We start from the raw sequence: 16,402 nt of genomic DNA, 5'->3' as shown, positions 1-16,402 counted from the left end.
TTGTATTAATATTAACTTAGTACTGTACTAAGTTTGTTGCACTCTTTTTCTAATCTGTGTGGCTTATTTCTTGCCGTAAGTTCTCTCAAGTAAATGATCCATATGCTTGGCTTGGCCTACTGTGGTTAATGTCAAAGTTGTATGTTCGGTTCCTTCCTTTTTGTTTACTTTTAGTTTGGATGATCTAGGGTAATGTCTTGCTGAAGATAATGATGAAAGGTTGGTTTAGCTGAGAATCACCAAGTTTGAGTTGGAAAATGGTAACAGTTTGTAGCTTTTCATGTGTGCGACTTCTTGTTCTCCTACTGAATTTTCATACATGTGAACGAGCATACTAATGCAAAAGACTTGGACCATTGATATGAAAATTTAAGAAATTACCATGGTACTGAGCTGGTCCAAAAACTGATGATGAAGGAAAGCAAATGGTTAACAGTTGACTTTAAAAGCTTTTACCTCTCTTCTTGGCTCATTGGTTCTTACTTCTCTCAATTTTTGCTTGGGAGGTTCAGCTACGTGGATGGATGTGATCTTCACAAGTGGCATAATCATCATCATCATCTATGAAGCTTAGCTTAGTGACTACTGTTTGGACCATAATGAGTAGAAGCTGTCACAATGAAAATCAGCAAGACATTTAAAGGAGGTGGACCATTGTACTTTACATCTTTTGCAGCCACTGTGATATTTTTCCAATTCTTGTGTTATTAATACTAATATTGGTAGAATTCTTTAGGCCTATGATTGTCTTATGGTTTCTCTTAGAGTCGATGAAGATACTATCTTCTCGCCCTACAAGCTAGGAGCCCACCTCAATAAATTCCTTCTCTTGTTGATGCCATGGAACACACTAGGATACTCTTTCTTTGTTTGGTCTAGTAAAATCTATTTAATGTCACCGTCACCACCATAAATCGTCTACCTTTCTTGGCAGCCAAAGTTTACCTTTGTCGACAACATTTGATCACTTGTAAACTAACCAGTCCATGCATGATATAGAAAAACTCAAACCGTTTTGGTAAAAAACGTTGCATGATGAACAGTTGAGAAACAAGGTATATGATCTGAGTTAATCAGTTTCCTCAGCTAGGCTTATGATAAATGTTGTTGCAGACATCATATATAATCAATTTTTTTGTAGCTTTTGTGATATGCTACTGTTTTAACGGTAAAAAACTAAATCGTAAATGCTGACTTTTACCTCACCCAGTTAGCTATTTGGTGGTTAAGCTGGATGCTTTTGATTATTCATTGTCTTTATTTGTTTATCTTTGTGATAAAATGGATCTTTTGATGACTTGACACCAAGAACAGTGTACCAGCTAGTGGGACTTTCATTAAATGATGAAGGAATCACACAAGGAAAAGTTGTTTATCTCCTTTCTTCTTGCTCCCCACCACAAAAATGATTTATCTGTTTAGTAACAAGGTTAAAAATCTCTTCCAAAGTTACTGTGGCCTGCATGCTTAAGCAGTAAATTTTCAAATATCTTGGTTTTTACCGCGGTTATAGCCTTCTGAATAAAGAAGAAGTCTATGTTAATGCCATGATAGACAACCAACTAATTACTTGCAACTACTATTATTAGAGTCTATAGATCGTAACCAAAAAATTTGCTCTAAGTTACTCCAAATCTCATCAATTCTCTCTGTCTGATTTGCTTTTCCAGTTATAGTGCCAGCTTCCTCTTCTTCACCGCCATTTAACAGCATTTACTGTTGTGGAGTCCCTAGTAAAAGCTAGCAAAAATGTGAAAGAAAGAAATCAACAAACACATTTTTGATAAAGGAGTGTAACTAATTACGGTAACTAGTTATAGCTAAGAGAGAGAGAGAGAACAATGATCACTTTGTAGCTTTCAAGAAACCATACTTTATTAGGATACCAGTAATAAGAAACCTAGAGCATCTATGGATAGATGAAAACTTACTCCAGGTTCTGAAAATTAACCATTTACTTTGTGCAATAAGATGTTGGCTAATCTTTGGGTGCTCTGTTGAATCGTTAAAAGAAAAATTAAGTGTTAGAACCACAAGGGTAATAACTCATCTCGGCCCCATCTAATTGAATGTCAATCCATGTCAAAGACCGTGGGAAAGAGGCTCTTACAGAACCTAAATAGAGACATCTTCTGTTGTGTCTCTCCCTCTATAAATCAAGACTCAAGCCAAGAGAGCAGCTTTTGTGGACCATCATGATCATCTAATGACTACTACTACCACCTCATACACTACATTACACCATAAATCACGTTGAAGATATGTTATAAGATAACAAAAAGAAGAAGCCTTCTCTCTTCAGTAGCTTTAGCATAATTTGTAATGGGAAGATCGCCGTGCTGTGATAAGGCTGGGCTAAAGAAAGGGCCATGGACACCAGAAGAGGATCAGAAACTTTTGGCTTACATTGAAGAAAATGGCCATGGAAGCTGGCGCTCTTTGCCTGAGAAAGCTGGTAACTAACTTCCACTTTTCTACCTCTATTCAAACCTTCTTCTCTTATTTATTCCAAACTCCATATAGGTCTCCAAAGATGTGGAAAGAGTTGCAGACTGAGATGGACTAATTACCTAAGACCAGACATCAAGAGAGGCAAATTCACTGTTCAAGAAGAACAAACCATCATTCAACTCCACGCTCTCCTCGGAAACAGGTGACAGACTCAATCACCAAAGAGTGAGTTGATCTTTTTTGTCATTTCTTGATCTCTGATGTGATTTTTTCTAATAGATGGTCAGCGATTGCAACTCACTTAGCAAAAAGGACAGACAACGAGATAAAAAACTACTGGAACACACACTTGAAGAAACGTCTGGTTAAAATGGGGATAGATCCGGTGACTCACAAGCACAAAAACGAGACTCTAATGTCTTCCACAGGTCAGTCCAAGAGCGCAGCAGCCACGCTTAGCCACATGGCTCAATGGGAGAGTGCTCGACTCGAAGCTGAAGCAAGGCTAGCTAGAGAATCAAAGCTTCTCCATTACCAAAACAACAAAGCAGCAGCTCCTAATCATTGCTTGTCTCACAAGGCATCATCAACAAATTGGACAAAACCAAACCAAGGTAATTATGATCTTCAAAACTAAATATTTATTGATAATTTATATATACAAATGATGAATGTTCCGACAGGAAAAGGAGATCAACAGCTTGAATCACCAACGTCGACGGTGACATTCTCCGAGAATCTCCATCTGATGATCATGCCTTCGGGAGAGAATAACAACGAATCCTCTGAGATTCAGAACATGACTGAGTTCGCCTTGTCTTCTTCCACCTCCTCCGATGTCAAAGATTCTGACCAAGACTGGATGAGGCAGATCAACTGTCCGGCAGAAGGAATTGAAGAAGGATTCACCAGCCTCCTTCTGCTCGGTGATTCAGGTGATCGGAGTCTCTCCATCGGTAAAAAAGACGAGGAGACCGTTGCAGGCGCGGTCGAGGTCAATGAGAGTGACTACAGCTACTATGAGGACAACAAGAACTACTGGAATAGCATTCTCAACTTGGTTGATTCCACACCGTCCGATTCATCAACCATGTTCTGATCTAATGGTCCACTTTCATTTGTAATGTCGATAGCTTCCCAATACTTTTCTCTTTTTTTTTCTTTACTTTATTTACGTAAAGGGTGTTGGAATGAAACTTCATGAAAATGACCATTTTTACAACAACAAAAATATTTCACATTCCAATGTTTTGATATTTGCATGATAGCAAATCCATTTACAATACAATGCTTTTACGTTGAATACGTCTTCAGATTTTCTTTTTAACTTTGAAACTAGTTTTCAATACTTTAATATCCATGTAAATTATATGAAACAGAGGGAGTATGAACCATGTTTAATACTTTTACGGTTTTACCTCATCTTTGTTGCTCATCATTCTGAAATTTGTATGTAAAGAGATGTAGAGGGTGTACTTAAAAATCAACACGTTGACATGTCTGAGTCAAAAGAAACAAAATTTAATGCTTGGTAGTTTCATGTCATTTTCTTTATAATAAATAGATTCAATTAAACTAAATTTACATAAGAAACTGAACAAAGGTAAATTCATCGTTTCTTTAAATACAAAAATGCACTCTTCTTGGATATTAATTTGTAGATTTTGTTATATTAAGCCAAGTTTGGATTCATTTTTTTGAGTGTACAAGAAAAAAGTGGGCGTAATAAGGCTCTCTATATGGGCTTAAAAACAGTTAAATCCGTTCGTGAAGAAAAAGGCCTCCAGCTTTTTACGTTAAAGAAAATAGTAGGCTGCATGAGAGGGACCAATATGAACATAGCTTTGTGGTAAGAAAGCTTAACGTTCCGAATCCTCAAGGCCTTGGTTCGAATATTGGTCATCACCATCTTCTTGATCTAACAGTCTTACGCTCTCTCTTACAACATGAAAGGCATTCTCAAATGCCTTTTTTCATATGAATGGCTTATTGGGTTATGGTGTCTTTTTTATTTTAATCAATTTGAGAAAAGCTCTGTTTTGTTCTTCCTATGAAGTCATGCCCTATTCTTCAACTCTGGTCTGGGCGGAGATTGATTCGCCATCTATACTCTGCCCTTGTTGTTGGTCTGCTATTGTCTTTTGATATGTCATCCATCTACCCTTTAGTTTCTTTATGTAAAGATAGTATCCAATAATAATTCACAATCCAAAATGATTCCAACTGCATTCTCTTGGACAATGCCTGAGTACATTCTCACATTGATGCTCCTCAACACACTTTTAAAGCCATGTAAGAATCTACTCTCAACCTATGAATCGTCTCCACATCTTTTCTCTTATGGAATCTCACACCCTTTACTAAATTCTCAAATAGCATCTTATTCAAACAAAAAAAAAAGTCTGTTTCGAGCTTAAGGACAAGACACTAAAACGTACGTTACATCAAGAATCCATTTTCTTGTCATTTTGATTCATTAATTAATTATATAATTTTAATTTAATTAAGTAACGATGAATCATCATTACCACAAGTGTGTCTGAATATTTTGGGAAAAGACGAAAGCAGCTGATGACTCTTTGCCACGTCCCCCACATTAACGATTATTAACAAGAGAAAATAAAAAAATTGTGCATACAAGCAAGCAAGCAAGAGCAAGGAGAAGAGAGCGAGAGAATCTCTCAGAATCTGGGTATTGAGCTCATCTCTTCATCTTCTTTCCGTTTCCAATCTCAATTTCTACTTTTCTTAGCTCCGAAATTTAGGTCCTTTTTTTTTGTTTCTTTGCTGCATTTCGACTTATCTTATTTTTGCCAAGCTCGATCTCTCTGAAATCTTCTATTCTCGGAAACTAATCGTCACTCTTTTTGATGTTGAATTTGCAAATCCGAGTGTGTCTGATCGCTCTTAGAATCGTAATTTCTCTATGGGGTACGAGAGAGATCCAATTACTTAGAGATCTGGTGATTGGATTGTTAGGGTTCTTATAACGAATTGAGAAATTGCTATTTTGAAGCTCTATCATAGCAAGAATCGGGAGAATTAAGATTGAATAGAGTTTGGTTTAACTCATAATAAATTTTATATTCTCGCTACTGAACAATGCTTTGCAGTTTGTTTCAAAGTCTTGTGTAGAAGATTTAATATTATTAGCTCTTTGTGTAGAAAATGGATGGATCAGGAGGCGGTAGAGGTGGTGGCGTGGAATCGATTCTACCGAACTACAAGCTCGGGAGGACTCTCGGTATCGGTTCCTTTGGCAGGGTTAAGATTGCTGAGCACTCTTTGACCGGTCATAAAGTTGCCATCAAGATCCTCAACCGTCGCAAAATCAAGAACATGGAGATGGAGGAAAAAGGTACACGATATGCTTTGGATATTATTAGCTTTTCTTTTGATCAAATCTCATTCATTTTTGTGCTTTTTTTCCTGTTTTCTCTTTTGGTGCAGTGAGGAGAGAGATTAAAATCTTGAGACTCTTTATGCATCCTCACATCATCCGTCTCTATGAGGTTATCGAGACTCCCACTGATATCTATCTCGTCATGGAGTATGTCAACTCTGGCGAGCTTTTTGACTATATTGTAGAGAAGGGTAGACTACAGGAGGACGAGGCCAGGAACTTTTTTCAGCAGGTATTGTTTTCTTTTTATCATTTTATTTGAGAGCTAGCCATGAGTCATGACTTGACTTTGATGTAGATAATATCGGGAGTGGAGTATTGCCATCGGAATATGGTAGTTCACAGAGACCTTAAGCCTGAGAACTTGCTTTTGGACTCCAAATGCAATGTGAAAATTGCTGATTTTGGCCTGAGCAACATTATGAGAGATGGTCATTTTCTGAAGACAAGCTGTGGTAGTCCCAATTACGCTGCTCCTGAGGTGAGTTATTTAACCTTCATTGTATCTGAGGAGCATTACATATAGCGATTGTTCCTGAAGATCAGTTGTAATTGAGATCAGTCAATTGTTTCAGGTCATTTCGGGTAAACTATATGCTGGCCCTGAAGTAGACGTCTGGAGCTGTGGTGTGATACTCTACGCTCTTCTTTGTGGGACTCTTCCGTTCGATGATGAGAACATTCCAAACCTTTTTAAGAAGATAAAGGTACTGCAAAACACGTCCTGTTACTTGATCTTTTAGTTATATTTGGGCTCTTCAAGTTATATTTTTTCTCTTTACGTCTTTTAGGGAGGGATATATACTCTGCCTAGCCATTTATCTGGTGGTGCTAGAGATTTGATCCCCAGGATGCTCGTGGTGGACCCCATGAAAAGAGTAACCATCCCTGAGATCCGGCAACACACTTGGTTCCAAGCTCATCTTCCTAGGTATTTAGCTGTTCCTCCTCCGGATACGGTGCAGCAGGCCAAAAAGGTGAACCTAACGTATCTACTCTTATTTTCATCAGAGATTGTCTCTATTCCCCTTTCTCAAAATAGCTTAAAATCGCTGGTTTCATTTGTAGATTGACGAGGAGATTCTCCAAGAAGTTATCAATATGGGATTTGACAGAAACCTACTCATTGAGTCTCTCCGCAACCGGACCCAAAATGATGTATGTGTTTTCTCTCAGCCTCTTGTCCATTTGCTATATCTCTTCTTTTATTCAAAGGTAAATATTGAATTGTTGTCGACTGCTGTTTAACAGGGCACTGTGACATACTATCTGATACTGGACAACCGGTTCCGTGTATCTGCTGGTTATCTCGGAGCCGAGTTTCAAGAGACTATGGTGGGTCTCTCACTGTCCTCTTTTTTTAACTGCAGCAAAAGATGTTTGAAAGTAATCCTTGAATGTTAAAATTTAATCAGGAAGGTACTCCGCGAATGCATCCAGCAGAAAGCGTAGCTTCACCAGTTAGCCATCGGCTTCCAGGACTGATGGAGTTCCAAGGAGTTGGCTTGAGATCTCAATACCCTGTTGAGAGAAAATGGGCTCTTGGACTTCAGGTCTTTATATTTTTTTCTGAGTTTATGCCATAATAATTCAAGCTTTTGGATATATTTTTTTTAATCTGTTTAGTTTGATCCAACAGTCTAGGGCTCATCCGCGTGAAATAATGACAGAGGTGCTGAAAGCCCTGCAAGATCTGAGTGTGTGTTGGAAGAAGATAGGGCCTTACAACATGAAGTGCAGATGGGTTCCTAACAACTCAGATGGAATGCTCAGTAACTCGATGCACGATAACAACTACTTTGGAGATGACTCCAGCATAGTAGAAAACGACGCAGCTGTTAAGTCTCCAAATGTTGTCAAATTTGAAATTCAGGTAAGAAATCCTCTTCTTCATTTGAAGCACTTCTTGATAAGCACACATTTTTATGACTCAGATGGGGCTTGCACGCTGTTTATGATGTGTGAATAGAAATAGAACTAAACTTGTTCAGTTCAATATGGATATGATAAGAATCTCTGGGGCTGATGAATGTTTGTTGTTGATGGTGGAACAGTTGTATAAAACACGGGACGACAAGTATCTGTTGGATCTGCAGAGGGTACATGGTCCTCAGTTCCTGTTCTTGGACCTCTGTGCTGCTTTTCTTGCTCAGCTCCGAGTCCTCTGAATAATCAAACCGGACCGCTTCAAGAATAATCTTCCCACTTTCCTTTGTTTCTCCTTCTAAGAAATGTTCACAAAGACATTAAACGTTTAACTTCTTTCAGTTTCTTTCTTTTTTGTTTTTGGACTCATCTAAAATACCTCGTTTAATTTATAATGTAAGACCGGACAACTCGAGTAAAAGAAATAACCAGGAGCAGCTTTGTACATAATTTATAGTTTTAAGTTTCTCGACTTATATATATGATATTTGTAGAGCCATTTGTACATAAATTTTCTAGCCAGTCTCTTTTAGGCAGTTTCAAGAAAATAGGACATTCGCTTGTTTCATTCTCGCAATGAAAGAAAATAGGCTCATTGCGTGGAATCGTAGGACAATGTTAACGTATCTGACATTGTTTCACAACATGGTGACCACCGAACATGATAGGTGTGTGTTTATGTGTATAATAAGCAAACGTGCATGTATATATATGCAAATGAACTTTTCAGACCCCTCTTGGTTTGTTTGTTTGTTCGTGACAAGTTTTTAATGTGTGAACTATAAATGATGCCAAATGAAGATATATATAAATATGACATTTGCTAAACGTAATATTGATTATTTCTGTCATTTTAAACCTCTTTCTATTCTTGGCGGTCTTCGAACATCGACAATGGCATCACTTTCAGTCCTCCGTAGTATCTCATTCATCCCATTAGTTTGAAAAATCTTCGGATTCGCCCCAGCATTCGTCAAACCCTAAAAAGATATAGTCATACAATAAAATTAAGGCGCCAAATCATGAAAGATCGTACCAAATTCAAAATGATAGACTCACCGTATCCGACTTCTTGTGATGCACGCCAGGGAACAGCAACACGTCAGAGGAGTCTAGAGAAACGTGCGGCCTAAGCAAGCTTGGTTTGTCTTCATTCATTGTTAACCCAAAAGTGTTCTTAGCAAAAGCCATACTCATACCACTGACATGACTCGCTGATCCTGCAGGCTGATTATACGTCAGCGTTGAAGCTGCGTCGTTTTCTTTCCTCTTCTTAGTGCCAGCCCATGCAAACCCGCTTGCCGGAGCCGTGGTTTGAGATAAACCAGTGTACGGGAACTCGCTTCGAGTCGTCGCTTGAGATGTCTCGGATGGTGTCTGGACAATGATCTCTGTCTCGGCTTCCTTCTTTCCGACCTGCGTTAACCAAATTAAGAATAAAGAACCAGGGTTTTGAAACATCGGTTTATTCAGGTCTAATTCGAGCTTCGATATATACCTGTTGGGTTGGTAACTTGTTAGTAGGCTCTTTGATTGTTCTACGTGATTTCCCTGATTTCTTGGGTGCCAAGTTATCTCTTTTCCTTATAACAACTCTTCTCCTGCAATACAAATATTTTAAACCTCTAGAAACACCTATATATATACAAGTATTATGAAAATCGATTCACTGAAACCTTCGTTGAAGTTCTTCACGGTACTTAGCATCCATTTCTTTGTTAGGTGGATACTTAGGTAACGTAGATGGATCACAAGCGTAAGGCTTTGTGTTAAAATACTGAAATAACAGCAAAAACCACACATAAGACCAGATAGTGTCAGTTTAAATTTTATTCATTTCTGATTAGGTTTTCTTTAATACCTCTGACATGATAGCAGAAGAGGCAGTTCCTCGTTTCTCAGGATTAGTAGATAATAATTTCTCCAGAAGACTAACTGCTGTTTTTGGAAACTCCTCAAAACTTTCTCTCAGACAACCTTCATATTGATGTTGTGGTCTAAACATCTTAGTTTGAGAATGAAGCTTATTGTTCTTTTCCCAAAATTCTTCATCTGGTGGTCCACAGAGTTTATAAATCTTGTGAAGTTGTTCAATCTACATAAAACAAACAAATAAATATTATCTCTATTTGGAATGAGTAATTTCTATATATATAGCTTGGGTCCCTTTCCTCACCTCTGTTCTTCCTTTAAGAAGTGGCCTTCCGGTAAGAATCTCAGCAAAAACACATCCCACGCTCCAAAGATCGATTGATACGCTATAACTCGTGGAACCCATTAGAAGTTCAGGTGCACGGTACCATAGCGTCACAACCCGGCTTGTTAACTGATTCTTGTTTCTTGGCGTTACAATGTTGGCTAGTCCAAAATCAGCTAGCTTCAAAACTCCTTTGTTATTCACCAGAATGTTTGCGGCTTTGATGTCTCTGTGCATTATCCCTCGTAAATGACAATGTTCTACTCCCAACAGAAGCTGATGCATGTAGCATTTGATCTGAAAAGGAAATTAGGGTTATCAGTAAAACAAAACAGAGTTACTTGCACCAGACGTTATGTTTTTTTTTTCTCTTGTATGTCTTTCTTAACCTGTGCCTCGGTGAATTTGATGTCAGGAGATGAACATAAGCCTTCGAGATCATGTTCCATGTAATCGAAGACAAAGTACATGCTATTTGAGTTCCGTGAGGCGATGATCCCTTCGAGTTTCATGATGTTTGGATGATCTAATCTTCTCAAAATCATGATTTCTCTCGCAATGAATCTTATGTTTTCAGTTTCGAAATTCTGAACCCTTATTTTCTTTAGAGCCATAACTCGTCCCGTCGATACCTCACAAGCCCGGAACACGTTGCTATACGTCCCTTGCCCAATCTAAGATTTTTTTCAAAAAAAATGGTAGAAGTTAATTGTTAATAGGGTTGTTTCTTGCATTACAAGGTATGTTTAGAAAACCTTCTCTCTTTTCTCGAAGTCCTCTGCGCGTAATGGGATCCATCCATGAACGGCCTCCGGTGCGGCAGAGCTGAGCCATGAAGGCCAACCACCCGCCACCTGCTCAGCCTCTACATTACCATGCGTCAGTCCTGATCTCAGGCTAACTCCGGTTGTCCTTGATCTTGGAGCATCATCGTCTTTATTGCGATGTTTTTTTGGAGATGAGTTAACAACACGGCGGTGAGGTGGAGGACTAGGAAGAACATGAGGTTTGTGGTTGTTTTGGGGATGACTCCGGTGGACAGCGGTGTCTAAACGGCGGCGGAGATGGCGTGGCGGACCAGCGGGAGAAGAATGCTTGGAGTGGAAGCAACCCATAATAACGAAAGCTAATTATCAAAGGAGAGGTTCCGGGTGGCGTGAGTATGGACCCGAGTCGGGTAACGGGTCCAACGCAGGGAGGACAATCCCCGCATTAGACCATAAAGAAATGAAAAAAAAGTGAGAAAATTCAAAAACTGAAAGGAAATTAGGTTTTGCTCAAAAGAGAGGAAAATAGGTTTGGATGTAAAATAGAGAGAGATAATTACGGAGAATAAGACAATCCTCCTTATACATTGGAAGAGAAATAGAAAAGAAAAATTAATCTTCTTATCTTTACTATTTGTCTTTGTATTATATTTCATACAGACTAGTCTTGTATTATAATATAGACTATATGTTCCATACCTATTAGTCTTTTTTTTTTTTTTTTTTTTTTTTTTTTTTTTTTTTTTTTGTAACACCATACCTATTAGTCTATGCATATTAATTAAACACTAGATTTTGACCCGCGCTTTGAAAGCGCGGGATAACTTTATGATAAAACTTTTATTTAATGAAATTTTTACATATTCCAGCTACTCCGATATGTTATGATAAATGTTTTGGTTGTGACTTGATTTCACAGATGTTATTTTGGTTATAGAACCCGTAGATTTGGTAAAACACGTTTTTTAGCCGTCTGATTAATTATACTATTACAAATAATAAAAATTATTTCGTAGCTGATTCAACGGTAAACAATTCTAACTATTATGAGAATTATAATATTTTTTTGGTGAAACACGTTAAGATATATTTTTTTCGATGATATATCGTAATGGTAAAGTGTGAATTTATAATGATTGTGGGTGCGAAAATTTGTTAAGTTAATGTATTCAGAATATACTGAGGTATAGTGATTTATAATGATGGTATGTTTAATTTATTATGGATGTGACAAATTATAAAGTTAATATATTCAGAATATACTGAGGTATATAATATATTGATAAATCTGTCGTTTGTTGCAATAGTTCAAATATTCTTTAAATAGGACCATATGATATTAGTAAAGAATTTTTTTCACACACTACACAAGATGGAAAGTCTTTATTGTTGGTCGAGTCCTAATCTTTTCAAAAATGCAGTGCGATTTGTAGTTTATTATGTTTTTTTGAATTTTTTTGTAATTTATAATTTAGTAATGTGTCATTTATTATGTTGGTCGTATAAATAAACCAATAAGAGTTTTGTTTCCTTTTAAAACAAAAAATAATATTTTTTGTTATAAAAAAACTCTAGCTAGTGTAAATTACATTGCATATCAAGAAATACACATTTCAGGCTCGGTTTGGCGTTTTGGTTTTGTTTAAAGTACCTGGAGTAACAGAATACTCATCGGAGAATCCAGAAGGTATTCCATGGCGGCGAGTGTAGTTACGGAAAAGCAGCAGAATCTCTAAACAGACTGAGCTAGCTAAGTTTTTTTCAGCTGAGTTCTTCCTCTATTACGTTTTTACCTCTTGCTTCTTCTTTGTAAAATCTTATGAAGTTTTGTCCTAGAGAGCTAGCTTCTCCTTTCACTTTCTCAAGCTACTCTGTTCTTCTCTTGAATAACTCTTCTGACTCTCTCCTCTGCCTCACCTGTCAAAATGAATTTTGATACGATGATTAATATAACTTCTTGTTTTCTGAACTGAGTCTTAAAATTAATTACCTTGTCTTCATATTAGACGTATCAAGTACTTGCTTATTAAGCAGCTCTTTTTCCTTCTCCTTCTTTGTCTTCTCAAGCTCTTCCTCTTGTTTCTTCACTGATTCCTCCAGCTCTTTCCTCTCTCAGTTGTTCATTTTACAACTGCATCCCTAATTTATAAAATCAATATAAAATTCAACCACTCGTCTGACATTAGAACATTCAGTGTTCTTATTTCTCCTTCCTCAACATCTTTTCAGTTTCAACTTTGCGTCCAAGTTCCTCATTGTTTATCATTTTTTCCTTGCAGAATGATGCTAAGAGCCTCGTCCCTTTCTTGTTTAGTCTTCTCCAGTAATGTCCTTTGTTTCGCCAAAGCTTATTTACCTTCTTTCCTTAGTCTCTCTTCCTTACCAAAGACAGCTTCGTACTCTTGCGTTTAAAGTAAAAGTAAACAATTCTAAGCAAACAAAACAAAAATAGAAGAACATTCTCAATACAGACATGTGAATGGTCTCAATGGCTGTGTTTTCAGGTTTGAGCTGTAGGATCTTCACGTTTAAGCTTATTTTTTTTAGTTGAATTGTGGAGATGGTGATGACTATATTCATATGATTTGCAGGTTTAAGGGTTATACATTCGAATAATCGATATAGTTACGATATTCTTGAGCGTAAGATTAGGAACTAAAATATTTTTTTCTTGAAGATTAGGAATTAAAATATTTGTTGTTAAAATAAGTTTAACTATTTCCAATGCCGATTTTTGAGTACAATAAGGTACATTAGTTACGATTAGGAATATTCATAAATAAATTTGGGATTATTAAAAAACTATCCTCTTAAATTAAAATTGCCATAAATGTAGGATGTATTTGTAAAAAAAAAAAAGCACTATTTAAACTGTGGTTGCTTCTTTGTTGAAAAAAAAAAAACTGTGGTCAAGATTTGACATGGAAATATGGAATATGAGAATTTTTTTTTTTTGTAAAAATATATGAGAATATATTGTTAGGTATTTTTCATACATATTGATCGATATATGTGAGATATTGGTCAATGATTATTACTTATTAGTATATTTAGGTTAAACAAAATATATTATTTCCCTATTAGAAAATGATAAAGTTATGACAATTTTAAATGATTGACATATGAAAACATAATATAATAACATAATATGATTCATGTTCGATGTCTAGAAATGTGCAGATAAATTATGATTCATGTTTGTTGAGAATAATTTTGTTTCGGAAAATGTTGCATATATTTGTTCAAAAAAAAATGTCGCATATTTTTAGCTGGCTGGGACGAAGAAGAGTCTGAAGAACAGAAGAATCGAAGAGAACAATAGAAAATCCAATTTGTTTTCAAAAACATTTTGTATCCTAAATGATAGAGGGGCGGGTCCCACCATTTAATACCACAAAAAAGATCACGATGAATATATTTATAACAAAAAAATATAGATTTAAAAATATTCCAGTGGCAATGTCTTGTAAATATTGTTGAAATAGGAGGGTACCTCAAAAAAGGGTCTTCTGTTTTAATAGTATTGATGATGTGAACTTCATGCAACTAAAAATCGACCAAATATTTTAAAATTGCCAAAAAAGAAAAGGAGCAAAGTAGATTAGTATGGAATACATAAGAACATGAACAGTTATGGTACAATCTTATGAAATAATGGCTCTAGTCTTTAAAGTTCTTAAAAGTATATTATATAGATAACAATTTCCACATTATGAAAAAAAAAATATACATATTTTTAAGAATTGTTTATAGTTTCCATATGACTTGCATAAGAGTCGAAGATAAACTGTTTCCAAAACATCTTTGAAGTCATGTGATAACGCGGCCAAATTGCAACTTATTATATCACCTACAAGACAAACATCAAATATTTGAAAAACTAGATGTTTGTTCAAAAACTTTAATACTGAAGTTATATATGTTCTCATCCACATATAATTTCTGTAAATGTGAATAAACAACTATATATGTGAGAAAAACTATAGATATGTTGTTAAGCAGTAGAATTTGGGGGAAAAACTTTTGGATAAAATTTTAAAATAGCAACTAACAAGTCTTTGGGAAAAACTTTATCATGTTCCAACATCAAATACATATATTGTCTGACTCAAGGGCCAGAATACCAGATTATCGGTATGCACTTATTGAGTTTAGAAATAAATATTATTTTATCATATAGTTGTGTATAGATGTCATTGACATGTTACATCATATAAAGTGTAATAGTGGCAACTACCAACAAAAGCAAATAGTTGATTTCCCACCATATAGGTCCAATAAAGTTTTTCCTTATCATATAAAGCAAATTACACTTATCTTTCAGGTTTCAACAATTGATTTCCCACCAACAAAAGCAAAGCATGAACAATCTCCCAAGGCACAGACACACTGACACAACGAATGACTGAAGATCCAAGAAACCAACATAATAGAGAGTAACGAACACTAAGAGCTACGGAGGAAGGAGTTTCACTTTGCTAAGAATCTAAACAATCGTTTTTTCTCATAAAAAGAAGTCAAGACTCGTTAACAAAACCGCAGTACCGCGTCCCACATTGTCCCGATCACTGTAAAAACAGCTACTGGAATGACAAACCGATGTGCAAAACCAAAGTTGGAGAAGGCTCGTCTTGCGCTGTTCTTGATAGGTGCTGCGATTGGTGGGGGAGGCGGTTTCTCAACTAAAACATCGAGCTTCATACCACCGTAACATCCACCACCGCTACCGCTAATGAGATAGTAATGTCTGGTCACATTGAGATGAACAACGTCCCTTCCCGATCCACGGCTCCAGTTAGCGATCGGGTTATCGGCATTGCAACTTATGTAGTTGGTCTCGTTCACTTCTATAACGTTGTATTGGTTTCTCTCGTACACAAAATCTGAAAGAAAAAAAAAACAAATAGAGACACATGGATAGAAACTATATAAGTCAAACAAGATACGTGAAAGGATAAACATTAATCTTCGTTATCCTTTTACTGTAAGAAAACGACTAGGAAAGAATCTAGTGGTCCTTTTCAGACAAGATAAGATTGATTGTGTTGGACAAGATCTTACGAAGTTTTTAAGATGTTGTAACGTATTAAAAGAGTGTAAGCGACCCATTTCACATCAGATCTAAATCATATAATGTAGAGTGTGACAAGAATCAATGTCGATAGAGAGTGAGAGAGAATAATACAGAGCCAGTCGTCTAGGTAGAAATGTTTCTCCTGAGCCCAAATGGTATAGTTGATATTGGGATTCCAGAACTTGTTATCACCCACTATCCATCTCTTAGCGGCCACCTCAGTCACCGGAGCTGCCGCAAGAAAAGCCAGAACCACTGCCGCAGCCATCAACGCAAGTCTAGCCATCGATCACTCTAGAAAGAAAAAGAAGCTCAGTGCTTAATGACTCTCTTAGTCTTATCTCTCAAGAAATAGCAGTTTTATGAATGAATGTATATGAGCGAGTGGGGCTGTTTCCAAGTCAAATCAGACATACAAATTTCTCGTTTTACGGGGAAAAGATCTCTCAAGATCCGTAATTTCTTCAACTAACGTTTGGAATCTTATTACTACTTTAATCAACCTCGATGTTGACGATGAAGTACACGTTAATTAAAGGTACGCGTTATATAGTTAAGGGAGTAATTAGTTTTTAATGCCTGAC

The 16,402-nt window shown here is 36.6% G+C and overlaps 4 protein-coding genes across 6 annotated transcripts; 2 read left to right on the top strand and 2 right to left on the bottom strand.

Annotated features, from left to right (window-relative positions):
- The first annotated feature begins 2,129 nt into the window (after positions 1-2,129).
- Positions 2,130-3,756, top strand: LOC111197707 (transcription factor MYB106-like). Its single transcript, XM_022706003.2, has 4 exons — positions 2,130-2,455; positions 2,524-2,653; positions 2,731-3,065; positions 3,135-3,756. The coding sequence occupies exons 1-4, from the start codon at positions 2,323-2,325 to the stop codon at positions 3,548-3,550; spliced, it is 1,014 nt and encodes a 337-aa protein (XP_022561724.2). The 5' UTR covers positions 2,130-2,322; the 3' UTR covers positions 3,551-3,756.
- Positions 3,757-5,074: 1,318 nt separating this feature from the next.
- LOC106435626 (SNF1-related protein kinase catalytic subunit alpha KIN10) lies at positions 5,075-8,230 on the top strand. 2 transcript variants are annotated; one of them, XM_048746067.1, is made up of 11 exons: positions 5,075-5,142; positions 5,617-5,809; positions 5,902-6,086; positions 6,153-6,335; positions 6,430-6,561; positions 6,646-6,831; positions 6,923-7,012; positions 7,106-7,189; positions 7,270-7,407; positions 7,494-7,727; positions 7,909-8,230. In XM_048746067.1, the coding sequence occupies exons 2-11, from the start codon at positions 5,620-5,622 to the stop codon at positions 8,020-8,022; spliced, it is 1,536 nt and encodes a 511-aa protein (XP_048602024.1). In that variant the 5' UTR covers positions 5,075-5,142; positions 5,617-5,619; the 3' UTR covers positions 8,023-8,230. The 2 variants fall into 2 exon arrangements, with proteins under 2 accessions (XP_048602024.1, XP_048602023.1); XM_048746066.1 differs by lacking the exon at positions 5,075-5,142 and adding an exon at positions 5,154-5,382.
- On the bottom strand, positions 8,114-11,351 carry LOC106435625 (cyclin-dependent kinase C-2 C). The gene is made up of 8 exons (XM_013876533.3): positions 10,733-11,351; positions 10,367-10,651; positions 9,957-10,274; positions 9,642-9,875; positions 9,457-9,557; positions 9,279-9,381; positions 8,840-9,196; positions 8,114-8,760 (listed from the first exon to the last, which is right to left on the bottom strand). Exons 1-8 carry the CDS (start codon positions 11,090-11,092, stop codon positions 8,629-8,631), a joined length of 1,890 nt encoding a protein of 629 aa, XP_013731987.2. The 5' UTR covers positions 11,093-11,351; the 3' UTR covers positions 8,114-8,628.
- A 3,670-nt stretch (positions 11,352-15,021) lies between these two features.
- On the bottom strand, positions 15,022-16,342 carry LOC106435622 (lamin-like protein). 2 transcript variants are annotated; one of them, XM_048746070.1, is made up of 3 exons: positions 16,235-16,342; positions 15,930-16,112; positions 15,022-15,627 (listed from the first exon to the last, which is right to left on the bottom strand). In XM_048746070.1, exons 2-3 carry the CDS (start codon positions 16,102-16,104, stop codon positions 15,272-15,274), a joined length of 531 nt encoding a protein of 176 aa, XP_048602027.1. In that variant the 5' UTR covers positions 16,105-16,112; positions 16,235-16,342; the 3' UTR covers positions 15,022-15,271. The 2 variants fall into 2 exon arrangements, with proteins under 2 accessions (XP_048602027.1, XP_013731983.2); XM_013876529.3 differs by having other exon boundaries at positions 15,930-16,279.
- Positions 16,343-16,402: the final 60 nt, after the last annotated feature.

The sequence above is a fragment of the Brassica napus genome, chromosome C1 (genome assembly GCF_020379485.1).
Source record: "Brassica napus cultivar Da-Ae chromosome C1, Da-Ae, whole genome shotgun sequence".
Classification (NCBI taxonomy): Eukaryota; Viridiplantae; Streptophyta; class Magnoliopsida; order Brassicales; family Brassicaceae; genus Brassica; species Brassica napus.
Note: the sequence above shows the minus strand (reverse complement) of the source record. Positions and strands in the feature narration are given on the sequence as shown.